General features: G+C 46.4%; 1 protein-coding gene across 1 annotated transcript in view; it reads left to right on the top strand.

The window, feature by feature from the left end:
* WDFY2 (WD repeat and FYVE domain containing 2) overlaps nt 1-12,068 on the top strand; it is a 62,032-nt gene extending 49,964 nt beyond the window's left edge. Inside the window, exons 5-12 of the mRNA XM_026053318.1 lie at nt 900-1,050; nt 2,798-2,910; nt 3,824-3,950; nt 5,762-5,867; nt 8,839-8,940; nt 10,061-10,191; nt 10,382-10,490; nt 11,658-12,068. Coding sequence (XP_025909103.1) covers nt 900-1,050; nt 2,798-2,910; nt 3,824-3,950; nt 5,762-5,867; nt 8,839-8,940; nt 10,061-10,191; nt 10,382-10,490; nt 11,658-11,687 — 869 coding nt within the window. The 3' untranslated portion in view covers nt 11,688-12,068. The remainder of the gene's footprint in view (nt 1-899; nt 1,051-2,797; nt 2,911-3,823; nt 3,951-5,761; nt 5,868-8,838; nt 8,941-10,060; nt 10,192-10,381; nt 10,491-11,657) is intronic.
* The last annotated feature ends 620 nt before the right edge of the window (nt 12,069-12,688 follow it).

Below are 12,688 nucleotides of genomic sequence, written 5' to 3' on the forward strand. Positions count from 1 at the left end.
TTGTGGGTTTTTATTGCCCGTATAATTTGCAGTGCACCTGCAGGGCTCAAACTCTCCTTTGGTGTGAGGTTGTACCCATGCCGGGGCTCATGAGCCGGCCAGACCCAGCAGAGCTCCGGGGGGAGAAGCAGCAGCAGCCTCAGCCTGGGCATCTGCTGTGGAACAAGCTCCAAATGGGCTCGAGTGTCAGCCCTCAGTCACAGATTCACAGAATATTCAAGGTTGGAAGGGACCTCTAGAGATCATCTAGTCCAACCTTCCTGCTCAAGCAGGCACACCTACAGCATGTGGCACAGGACGGCATCCAGGTGGGTTTGGAAGATCTCCAGAGGAGACTCCACAACCCCCTTGGGCAGCCTGTTCCACTGCTCTGTCACCCTAACAGGGAAGAAGTTCCTCCTCACCTGGAAATGGAACTTCCTGTGCTCCAGCTTGTGGCCATTGCCCCTCGTCCTATCGCTGGCCACCAGTGAAAACAGCCTGTCCCCTTCCTCCCTGCATTCTCCCTTCCTGAACTTATACATATTAATCATATTCCCTCTCAGCCTTCTCTTCTCCAGAGAAAACAGGCCCAGCTCACTCAGTCTCTCCTCATACGAGAGATGTTCCATTCCCTTAATCCAGTCGTTGCTTTGTTGGCGATGATAAGAGTGACCAAGTGAAAAACGAAAAAGGCTGGGGAAAGGAAAAAGGCAAGGGAGGGATTAGATGCTGCCTCTCAATTTCTCGTGCAAACATGGAAGTTGCCAAGCAGGAGCCTGACAGGTAGCTCATGTCGATGCAGTTGTTCAACCCAAGGTTCCTCTGTGGGGAAGGAGCCCGAGATCTGAGTGCGGGACGGTGTGTGCAGCCGCCCCCTCCCTGCGGCGCGCTCAGGTGCTTCTCCGTTTGCCTTGCAGCTCATCAAAGCAGGGTCATGATGATCCTGTTTGTCCTGGAGATGGAGTGGGTGCTGAGCACGGGCCAGGACAAGCACTTCACATGGCACTGCTCGGAGAGCGGCCAGCGCCTCGGCGGCTACCGCACCAGCGCGGGCGCCTGCGGCCTGCAGTATCCTTTGCTGAGCTCCCGCTGCTCCCGCTCGGAGCACACAGGCCCCGGAGAACCCTGCGTTTTTCCACTTAGACAGCCCTTTTTTTAGGGGGTGGGGGTTCTAATTGTCCTCCAGCTTTTGTGCCCAGCGCAGTGTTTTCTGAAAGAAATAGTTATTTAAATCCGATTTAACAAAGCTGTCTGTCCTCCTCGCGTTGCCTCTTTAACGCATGGTGGCATATTTAGGTCTAAGCATTTTTAAACAAAGCAATGGGCAGTCTGCGACCGACTGCTGAAATAAATATGGACAGGGCCCTTGTTTAACCATGCGGCCCCTTCTCTCTTGTACGAATTAACAGTAGCAAAGTAGGTCAGTGGTCACATCAGTTTGCCTATGTGTGTGGATGGTAAGAATTAAATGACTTAAATATAAAATAATGAGCACTTGTCCTTCACTCTGGAACAGCCCACTGTGTGTTGGAGTTATGGGTTATCTGAATGGTTCCAGAAATGGCACTCAAGTGGCTTATTCAGCTAGAGCTGCCCCAGCTGCCTGACAATAAAAGAAATATTAATTCAGATTGATTGCAAATGAAAAGGAAAGTTGAAAAGTTTGAGCCCTTAGGTTGAAACAAGGGGTTAGCACAGGCAGAGCCCTGTAGTGTATGTGGTAGAGGCAGGGGGTGTTTTCCCAGTTCCTGGGCAATGAGACTTAACTCAACATTGTTGTCTGAACAAGTGAAATATGTATGGACCTCCTGTATATCATCTGGCTAAGAGAAAACTGAAATCCTTTTTTAACTGAATGGTCTTTTGGAAGGTCTGATCCAGCAATTTGTTCTGTATTTTCCAAACCTCTGCTGGGAACTGACCTTTTCAAGTGATTTAAGATTTGGGAGGTCACTTTGGTTTGGGTCATCAGATCCTGTTGGTGAAGGACAGGAAAAGGGAGGATCATTTAAATGTATCCTAAAAAAGCTTGGCAGAACCAGGAATGTGCTTATTCCTAAAGCCCTATGTGAGAAAGATGAGTGCTAAGCAGTAATTCCTTAAATATACAATATAGAATTTAAATGTGGAATTAAATCAGATTAGCATGTCTGCACCTATCCAAATAGGTTGTTCTGGCAGTTAGTTGAATGGGTTCAGTGGGTTCAGATTTTGTTCGGTGGGACACCTGATGGAGCTGGCACTTCCCCACATATGACATAAAAAACACAAGTAGGCTTCTCTAACTCAACCAAGTGTCACCAAATTGCTGTTAGAAACCACTTAAGCAGATACCCTCTGGAAGACTTCTATGAGATTGACCAGAGATCTGGGAAAAAATAGGAATGTTGTTTTTGTAAACCTAATTATAATGAGAAGTGGAAAGCTTCCCATTGTTTTAAACAAATTGAGGAAAAGATAGAGACAAAATGAACAACATCTGACTCTAGCATCTTAGTTACAGAGCCGAGGGAGATGGTACCCCTTTGTTGGTGGTGAAAGGGTTTCTTCATGAATGATTTATAGTCAAAGCACAAATTACATCTAGAGTAGTCTTATTTTTCCCCTTGTCTACATGTTGTACCCCCAGGAGACTGAACTATCAATATGAACAACGGAAGCTGGAGGCCTGAAAGTCTGTGCTGAATTCCTCTTTGAGACTTGAGCACTATTCATGAGGATACAGTAATATACATGTTAAAAGAATTAACAAGCCATAAAAAGCAATGGGTAACTTCTGTAAGCAACGTGTATTCCTTAGCTCTTATCCCACCAGATTTGACGTGGAAACTCGGCATGTGTTTGTTGGTGATCACTCCGGACAGGTGACCATCCTCAAGCTAGAGCAAGAGTCCTGCAGCCTCGTTACAACGTTCAAGGGACACACAGGTGAGGCTTCAGGAGGTGTTCCAAGCTGGTCTTCATCACTGTGATCCGACTCCCCTGTGAAGCCCTGGGATGTGCAAGTGCGTAGCTGGAAGAGACACCAGACCAGCTTAAGCTGCCACCAAAACTCAGGGAAGCAACTCTGTATTAGTAAAAGAAGGATCATATTTCTGAGAAAGGCTGATAGTTCCACAATCTGCACAAGCTGCAAGTTAAAGTAGAGTTAGGATGAGTGCTGCAGTAACTCTGGTAGGAAAAGGTGCTCCTCAGAGAAGGATGCACACTAGTAAATGCTTTTGCCCACATGGGACAAGCACACTGTGGATGTGCATATCAGAGCTGTTAACTAAGTGCTTTTTCAGCTGCTGGGGCTTGTGCACTTTAAAATCAGCAGCAGTCTAGCATCTAACAGCAGAATTTATGGTCATTCCTCACCATCTCCTCATATCCTTGGTGGTACTTTAATCTTCAGTGAACTTGCAGAGTACCTGATACCTCCCTCCCAAGCCTATCCTTGCTCTGAGGAGACATCTGGGCAGAACACAAGATAGTTAATCCTCGTGCTGTGATACCAGGAAAGTGCCCATAATATTCCTTGGTGGCTTCTCTTTGTTTTCAGTAAAATTTTACCTCCTAGGAATGGTGGTGAAATACTGTATAGTTCAATGGTGGCTTTCCATCCACCTCCCTTTATTGCTCATGGATTCCTATAAGAACAGCGTATAAGATGAGTAGGCTTTCCAGGTAGCATGTTTTCAGTTGGCGAGCAGAGTGTGTGGGCTGCATGACCCTTGCTAGATAGACCTACATGATCTCTTTGTATTTTGGTGGTATTTTTAATGTATATGTTTTTAACTACATTTGTCTCTTCTACTTTCAGTAATGAAGTGACTGTTCTGTGGATCTCCTGTTTTAGGTGGCGTCACTGCTCTCTGCTGGGACCCAGTTCAGCGAGTTTTATTCTCAGGCAGTTCAGATCATTCCATTATAATGTGGGATATTGGAGGAAGAAAAGGAACAGCCATCGAGCTGCAAGGACATAAGTATGTTCAAAGCCCTTCCTCATGTTTTCCTGGGAGAAGAGTTAAAGGCAGAAATGACATCTGGACACAAACAGCCCAGGGGTTGCAGTGCCGTATGTTTGTATGTGCAACTCCCTATGGTCCACATGTGAGGGGAATAAATTGTTTTTAGTAAGGGGAATAAATTGTTTTTAGTAAGGTTTTTAGCATGGGGCCCACAGTTTGCAAATGATGATGGAGAAAAACGCAGCTATTACCTATAACCTGAATGTGTTGTGCAGGAGTCCTCCTCTTTTGAGGGCTCCTCAAATGAGAAGAGCTGCCAGGGATTTCTGCTTCTTAGGTGCCAAGTTCTTTCTTTCCCCTAGAGGGAGCATCAGGCCTGGTGAATCAGCCCCTTTTAACTCACTGCTAACCCTGTATTTTACATTTCACTGTATTTACAAACTGAGATGTATCTAATGTGGATTAACCATGAGGTTTCCACCTTCTCCTCAATGCAGAGAGACTCGACCTTTGCAAATACAGACCTCATGTTTAGATAGTAAAGCAGATGTCTTTGAAGGAGGGTAAGCCTGTGCTGGACGCTGAGTAGAGAGGTGGAATAGGTTGCAATTTGCAATTAATTGCAAAAAATTGCAATTAATTGCAATTAATTCCTAGAGTTTTACATGCTGATAGTTTGGGTCAGTGTATTGAAAGGTGTATATACGTGAAACTTGCTCCAGCATTTACATCCTCCTGCATGCACATACGTTTTTGTGCAGGATGCTGTGCTTTGATGAATGATTTGTTGGGGCCGCATGCATTTCAGAGCCCTGCAGAGCTCCTACTGAAATTCCTTAACGTGGCTGCTAGCTAATGCCCCACAGCTCTATTTATTGCAGTGGAAATCAGTCCTTCTAAGATGCAATTAGCCTCTGCATCTTATGTGTAGAATAGCTTTTGGCTTGCACTGTGCCCAGGCAGACCTGGCCCTGAGCACATGGAGTGTTTCACTTAGTGGAGCTCTTGCTCTGGCGCAGCCAGTGCTGCCCAGCAAGGCTGTGTTATTCCCAACAACCCAACTGTAAGACACGGCTGTACGGAAGAGCGGCCGTATGCACAGACAGATGGAGCAATAGGAAAGGCCTCTGCGTAGCTGAAGCCAGTTGTGCTGGCAGACAAAGCTGATTCCAGAAGGTATGAGGAATTTCCAGTCCCTACACACTGAGTTACTGCCCTGCTAGCCTATCTTGTTGTGCGGTGGTTGTTTCCCCAAGTCATAAATATTTGAGATGAGGTCTGGTTTTGGTTCTTTGATGATGGACCAACCTTAACTTTGGGGATTTTAACTGAATTGTTTCTCCCATATTTTTTTTTCCCTTGAAAGAAAGGAAAAAGCACCTAAAACTTCCACCTTACCTCGGGAAAACTTAAGAGCAATATAAGGGTTTCCGTTTTACTTTTCAAATTTTCCCTGCTTATTAGTGCTAAAATAAGACTGCTTCAGCAGTTCTTCAGCACTTAATTTTTGCATTTTGCAGATATTCACCAAAGCAGTGTTGTTGCTAGCTTTCTGACCAGGAATCTAGGCCCAGGGCTACATTTGTGTGTTCAGAAATGTACATTTGTGTGTGTGTGTGTTCAGAAAGGTCTCCTTAGAGGCCCTAGATCTCTAGCTTTGTTGTGGCTTTCCAGCAGAGCTAGGACGTCTTGTCTCCCCCTCCTGACCTGCAGGGAAAGCAGTTACTGCAACAGCCTTGGTTTGCACGGCTATATTCATGGTATATTCTACATTTTTTTGTTAGCCATAAATGGTTAATTAACACCTTTCCTGTTTCTTTTTTCAGTGATAAAGTGCAGTCTCTCTCTTACGCTCAGCACACTCGTCAGCTCATCTCCTGCGGTGCGGACGGAGGCATCGTCGTCTGGAACATGGATGTGGAGAGACAGGAGGTAGGAACTCAGGTCCTGCAGGCTCTGTCTGAAACCATCTTGGGAAGAAGACTTCTTTCCGAAATGTGTAACTTTCAACTTGAACAGGATTGTTCCAAAAATATTTTCTGACATGCTCTGGTTATTATACAGCAATTATGCTGTGCCTTTAATAATATGGTACAGGGCTAATTATCTGGCAAAATCTTTGTATTAAATCTGACAAGAAGCTTCGTATTATGTATGCTCTGAAATGGTTTCTACCCTTTCCTTTGCTGCTCTGAAAGGTGAAAGGCATTCTCTAAAAAGGATGCTGTGAGATGCTCTGTTTTGTTTTATTTTTTTAGGACAGCATGAGAAATGTTATAGTTCAGAGACAGATGATGGATTGAGATGACGGATTATTTCACTAGTTTTCTTCTAAGAAAGCAGAACAAGAAAGCTGTTTGCTTTCTCTGGCAGCCTGCATTTTGATCCATTTTTCCCCTGCCCTTGCTAAAAAGGCTTTTCATTACGCCTTCAGTCTCATCCAGCACTCAGTCTTGCTGCCCTCTGGTGCAACCACATGAAACAGCAGCAAACAGCGACTTTGCTGATCCTGCTCTTCCCTGGGCCGTGCCCAGTGCGCTGCCATATTCCCCAGGGAAAGCAGGGCCAGGAGACAGCCCCGTATCCCGCTGGGCAGGTAGGTCTGGGGTTATTCAGCCAGCGTTTCCACTGTGGCTGCAACGGACACGGCTGGGATGAAAACACCTTTCCTTTACCCTTTACTTTTAACCTGTGGTGGAGAACGTGGCCGTAATTGAGTGGCATTAGAGCAGAGCAAGGAGGGGCGAGGGTGGTGGATTTTTCCCGTTCACTCAATGCTCTCGACAGCTCAGTGTTTAATCAGCTTTGCTGTATCCCCAGAAGGGCTTTTGGTCTCCCCTGCTTGTGTGGGTGTCTCTCAAGCAAGGGCTCTGGAGACTTTCCTAAGTGGAAAATTGGATTTAAAAATCCGTTGGAAAAGGCCTAGGCAGGAACTGAGCCACTCAGCCCCTTTTGCACATGAATAACCATTCGGTTGGCTCTCTTTAATTGCTAATCTAATGGCCAATTATGTCATCAGCTCCAGAAGTGAAACGAAAGCAGAGCTGCCGCCTCCCTCCCACCAGATGTTTCCTCCACCCTGCAACTCAAACATCCAGAAAGGAAAGTCTTATTTATTTGCTGCCTTAGAAAGGCTACAATAAGGGTTAAAAATGGGCTTGTTGTGAAACAAATGGCCGCGTGGTAAGAGGACTGTTTAAAAAGTGGAGGAGAAAAGTAATTAGGTAACGAGGGCCCAGCAGCTTACGGGTGCTCTGCTCCTCTGGCTGCAGCTCCCTGGGCTCCTCCTTGTTGTCGCTAGTGCAGGAGGGAGCCATTGGGCTAAATCACTTCCAAAACTGGCCTCTTTGGGATTTTAATACCACATCTTGCTTTGGGGTCCTACAGTACTTGCCTCTGGATTTTGCCTATTGTATTTTTTGTCTGTTCTTTTTTCTTCCATGTGATGCTATCAGATTTTCCCACATAGTTTTTGAATGCATTAAGCCATTTTTTTTCCCCCTCAGTTTCTTTTTTTTAATTCTATGTTTAAAAACAAGAAGCAAGTATCTGAAAGATGCTAGAAGCCGCGCTTCCATTTTACTGCAAAGCAGCAGCAACTGCTCAGTAGTCACTAGCAAAGCATCTTATTTATGCAAATACAGCGTTCAGCCACTTCAGAGATGAAAAACAGTCACACAGATGTAAATCCATAGGCATTAAAGGAAAAGACAGAGAGGTGGGTAGGAGGGACAGGAATTTACCCCTGCAGGATGGCTGGTCTTTACAGCTGGAAAAGCTGAAACAGGCGGCTGAGGCTCGGAGCAATCGGGGCGTTGAGGCCCCCAGTCAGCTTCCCCATAGGCCTGTCTGGCTTTCATAGTGCTTTAAATCTCCATCTTAACTGTGGCTCGTGCCTCCTGGGTAGCTCGTGGCTCTGAGAAGCCACGTGCAGGCTGTTCATAGCCCTTCCTCACAAGCTGCTGGCTTTGTTTTATCGGTTATTTGGTGCTCTGTGGGTGGTGGACCTGGGGCAGAGCGAGTTACCCTGCTGTGCAGGAGGGCTGGGGTTGCCTCCCCATGAGGGGGAAGGACCTGCTGGCCACCTGCCTTGCCCTGGTGTCTCCTCTGGGTGGACAACTGAGAGCAGCTTGCTTCCCCAAGCAAAACCTCCTCCCCTTGGCCAACACTTGCGTGCAAAATGGCAGGAGGAGACACAAATGCCTGTGGTGTTCCCTGTTTATTGAATCTTCTCCATCCACACCCCCTTCTTCTGCAGTATGGGCACAAAGTTGTGCGTTGTGTTAGGAATTGGAGACTTGCTTTACATCTTGCTTGTGCAAAAGCAGGGAGAGGAGCAGGCTCCTTCAGGAGACTCTCGTCTTGCTCAGCCCTGCATGTGAGTTGTAGCAAACGTTTCTGACAGCAGGAACTTGGGGAATATCTCTCTCAATATCAAAAGGAAGGAAAAAGGCAGCACTTCAGGTACCACCCCCTCTTCTTCCATGCAGTCGATTAGCTCAGCTGTTGGAAATACAGATTCCCTCCCGTTTCCACCAGAGGCAGTAAATGCTGTCCAGCCAGACACCCGTTTTTAAACACCTAATTCCAGACTTGGAGAGCTGGTGGGAGGCTTGTTTGTTCTTGGGTTATTCTTATCATCTTAGAACCAAATTCTGCTTCATGTGCAGGGTGAGAAGTGTTGCTGTTGTGTCATTTAAGGTCAAAGCCAAGCTAAAAAAAAAAAAAAAAAGACATTTTAGGGAACAGTCAAAATGCTTTGTTGTAAAAATAGAGATTTTTAGTCAAGTTAACTTGACAAATTATTGCACCCAGAGCATCTTTCTTGTCCTGTCACTGGGTCCCAATGGCTGGTTTTCTGCTTGTGGCTCATTCCCTCCTTGTGTATGTGTGTGTGTTGCAGACACCTGAATGGTTGGACAGCGACTCCTGTCAAAAATGCGACCAGCCTTTCTTCTGGAACTTCAAACAGATGTGGGACAGTAAGAAAATAGGTCTCAGGCAGGTTTGTATGGGTCCCTTGGGACACACGAGCATTCTGCAGTTAGGCTCCCCTCTCCACAGATCACAGTACTTGTTATTCCCCTAAAGGCACTTTGTGCACCTTGTGTTTGCACCGAGCACTCCGTGGTTGGGTGGTGAGCTCCAAAGGGCCATCAGGCTTGTTTTGCTTTGCAGGGGGGATGCACTGAGAGTCTGGCCTCTTAGAGGCAGAGGATATTTCTGCAGCTGGTCCCAATAGGAAATGCATAAAAGAGATGTTGGGCTGAGTAAATTTGCCGTTTCTGGGCTGCGCATGGCTTTATCCATGTGGGAATTTAGCTTATTGTCAGTTGAATTGGTTTTAGAGAGAATTGCGCAGCTGATTTCTGGAGATAGTGTTGGAAGCAAAGCTGTTTTCCATGGGCTTGGGTAAACATCTGTAACCGCTCAGGCTGTGTTGGGAAAGGCTTCTTGGCCTGTTTGGAACAGGCAGTTACATTTTCCTGCCCAGTATTTTTTCCTTTTCTGCAATTTTACACTTCTGAAGTGTAAGAGAGAAAGAAAGGAGTGTAAAATTGCAGAAAAAGGTGATCTTACAGAGCTCAGCATCAATATTTTTCCTCCTCCCATCCAATTACACCCCATTTAGCACCGATCAAACTCACATTCTGTAAGGAGCCCTGACCTGCAGCTGCATCCACAGCACTTAGGAGGAGAGGAGATGATGATTTATGGTGTGATGCACGTTTTGACCCTGGAGCATAAGGGAGAGGTGGAGCCACCTCGCCTGGACGGAGCTTCGTCTGCAGCTCCCAGTGCGCGTGAAGAGCTGCTGCTAGCCCCAGATAAACAAAGAAAATTAACAGTACAATTTTTTTTGCCCCCATTTACTCTAATGGTTTTTTGCCTTTGTTTTCCCTGGAAAAGTTGTTTTTTTTCCTGCGTGCTGCAGCTTTGGCTTAGTCTTGTTGAAGTGAATGGGTAGAGTCATGCAGAATGACAGAGGGGTTGAGGTTGGAAGGGACCTGTAGGGATGATCTAGTCCAACCCCCTGCTCAAGCAGGGACCCCTAGGGCACCTGGACCCCTAGATCCGGGCAGAGCAGAGCGGGTGCCGATGTCTCCTTTGCGTTGCTCCCGCAGCATCACTGCCGGAAGTGTGGGAAGGCCGTGTGTGGCAAATGCAGCTCCAAGCGCTCCTCCATCCCGCTCATGGGATTCGAGTTTGAAGTGCGCGTCTGCGACAGCTGTCACGAGTCCATAACAGATGAAGAGTAAGTGCGGGCAAGAGTGGTGGTGGAGGGGTGGCCGGGGGGGTGATTCCCAGGTGCTTTCTCCAAGGGATGGCCCATGCTTCCCAAATCAGGTGGAACCACCTTCCGTCCCTGTCTCCTCTCCTCGCAAACGTGGCAGGGGAAAACCCTGCGGTCCTCGTCTTTGCTGATGTGGGGTCTTCTTCTTCAGGCGGGCACCCACAGCTACTTTCCATGACAGCAAGCACAACATAGTGCACGTGCACTTCGATGCCACCAGGGGATGGCTCCTGACCTCGGGCACAGACAAGGTTATTAAGGTAGGAGGGAAGAGATTTCCCCAGCTCTTGTGCAGCTCTTGTGTTGCATCTCCCCTCCCTCTCCCTTGTGAGTCCAGGTATGTCCCACCTGCTCTTTCACCTGCACAGATATATCTCACAGTCACGATTCCCCTCTTCTGCCCGGTAAAAGTCATCAGTATTCCTTCTCCATTTAGGAAAATTGGAAATTGCTTTATTCTAAAGCTCACTGAGTTTCAAAGTCAGACTTTGGAAATCCCCTGTCCGGAATGTTTTTGTATGTGAGTCTTGTGAAGCACTCAATAAAACCTACAAATTCTTCCTTCTGTCACAGCACACGTTTTTAGGGGTGAGGAGAAGGGTTAGTTTCTGTAGGAAGAATATAAAGAGGATGTCCTAAGAGAGTGGCATTTGTGTATAATGTAATGAATAAAGTATTGGTGATCCAGAGCTTTCTGCCTTTGGCAGGGAAGCAGAGAAGCTCAGCTACCTAGATAAAGGTCACTTTTGGAAAGCTGAAGGTATGTGCTCAACTAAAATAGACACAAGACCACCTACAAAAGGTCTTCCAGGTACATGGTTGTCTGATTTATGAATATATCACTGAAAAATGATTTTAAGTCTTAGCCTATGAAGTTATTGCCTGAAATGGCTGGGACTAGACTGAGACTAGACATTCAAGACAGTGTTCACTGCACCTTTTCCTCAGGAAAGACAGACTGTTTCCATATGTCCAGTTCAGCTTATGTGGCTAGAGGAAGTGAAGCCCTTCCACTGTCAAATCTCCCTGCACAGAAATAGCTAAAATCATGAATAGTTCTATAACAAAGCTCTATTTTAACAATTTAAACCCCTCATGATGTGTTGTGACTAGGCTAATCTTGGAGGTTAGCAATACACTGTGGTTTCTGGTCCCTCTTAAGGACCTGCTACAGCTGTGAACCTGGCTTGCAATGTGAACACTAATGACGTGTAGAGTGTCATTTGGTCAAACTCCACCAGTCTGACGTGAATGCTGAAAGATGAAATCAAACTTACTTGGAACAGATGCTTCCATTTTTGACCAAATTTCTTCCCTTAAGCAAAAATAAAAAGTGCAAATACATAGACAGAGCATTATATGCCATATTATATTTTATTATTTTTTACCATCATTAATTGAATTATCTTTTTTTATTATGTTAACAGTTGTGGGATATGACACCAGTAGTGTCTTGATGATGCAGCAGGGGAACTTGCAAGGAAGTATTTACAGAAGAAGCAGATTCCTAACCCTAATCATACTGCAGATGGTAGATAACGCCGGGCGCCCACGGCAGCGAGGAAGGAACTAATGAGTTTACAATGATTTTGTGTCCTCTGCTTGACCAAGGCTGAACATTTGCACGAAGACTCTTTCCACTTACTCTCAAAAAATATACAAGAAGGTATTTTTTTAAACTAATGGTTTGTACGACCTGACTGTGCTTGGCTGTCCTGAGTCTGTTTGGAAAATCTGTGTGCGGTGCAATTTTTCTTTTTTTGTATTTCATTATGTCAAAACCCTTGCTGCTTTGTACAGAAGGCCCTGGGGCTGTGTCTGGCCACGTGCGTTCCCCACATCCACGTGCTGCGTGAGCGGCCGGATCTCTGCGATGCTTCAGCTGGCCCGGTAGGGAAGCTCGGGGCCGGGCACTGTACGTTCCCTCGCCGTGTCCCCGAGGATCACGTGGACCGTGGCGCTTCCCACAAGGGCTCTATGATCCGAGCCAGCGCCGCCGGGAGAGGTTTTATTGCTGGCTTTTTTGTGTCCAAAACACGGCTTCCTGGCTCCTTCCCTGCTGCACAAGTGGCAGAACGAGGGGGCAGGCTGCTTGGCGACTTATTCCTGCAAAAGCTGAAGTAGTTTTGCAGCTCCGAGCATCGCTAGGAGCGCAGAGGTCTGTTTGACTTCGGTGTGAGGCTGACAGGCTCGTTCAAATCAAATTACTGGCAATTGAGGCCTTGGGAGTGTGTACACAGAGTGGGGGGCTTCTAAAACCAGTCTGGGTCTGAAAAGTCTGTTTTACCTCTACCTCGCGCAGCAACATTTCAGCATTTATACCGGTCGCTGTCATCGAAGATGATCTTGATTTTCCTGTTTTCTGTATGGTTAGTCATATTTATTTTTAAAACGCTGATGGTTTTTATTAATTTCCTCTACAGACCAGAAACTGAGACTGCTGGATGACACCCACTGT

This window comes from Nothoprocta perdicaria, unplaced genomic scaffold (assembly GCF_003342845.1).
Source record: "Nothoprocta perdicaria isolate Ctin4 unplaced genomic scaffold, notPer1 scaffold_98, whole genome shotgun sequence".
Classification (NCBI taxonomy): domain Eukaryota; kingdom Metazoa; phylum Chordata; class Aves; order Tinamiformes; family Tinamidae; genus Nothoprocta; species Nothoprocta perdicaria.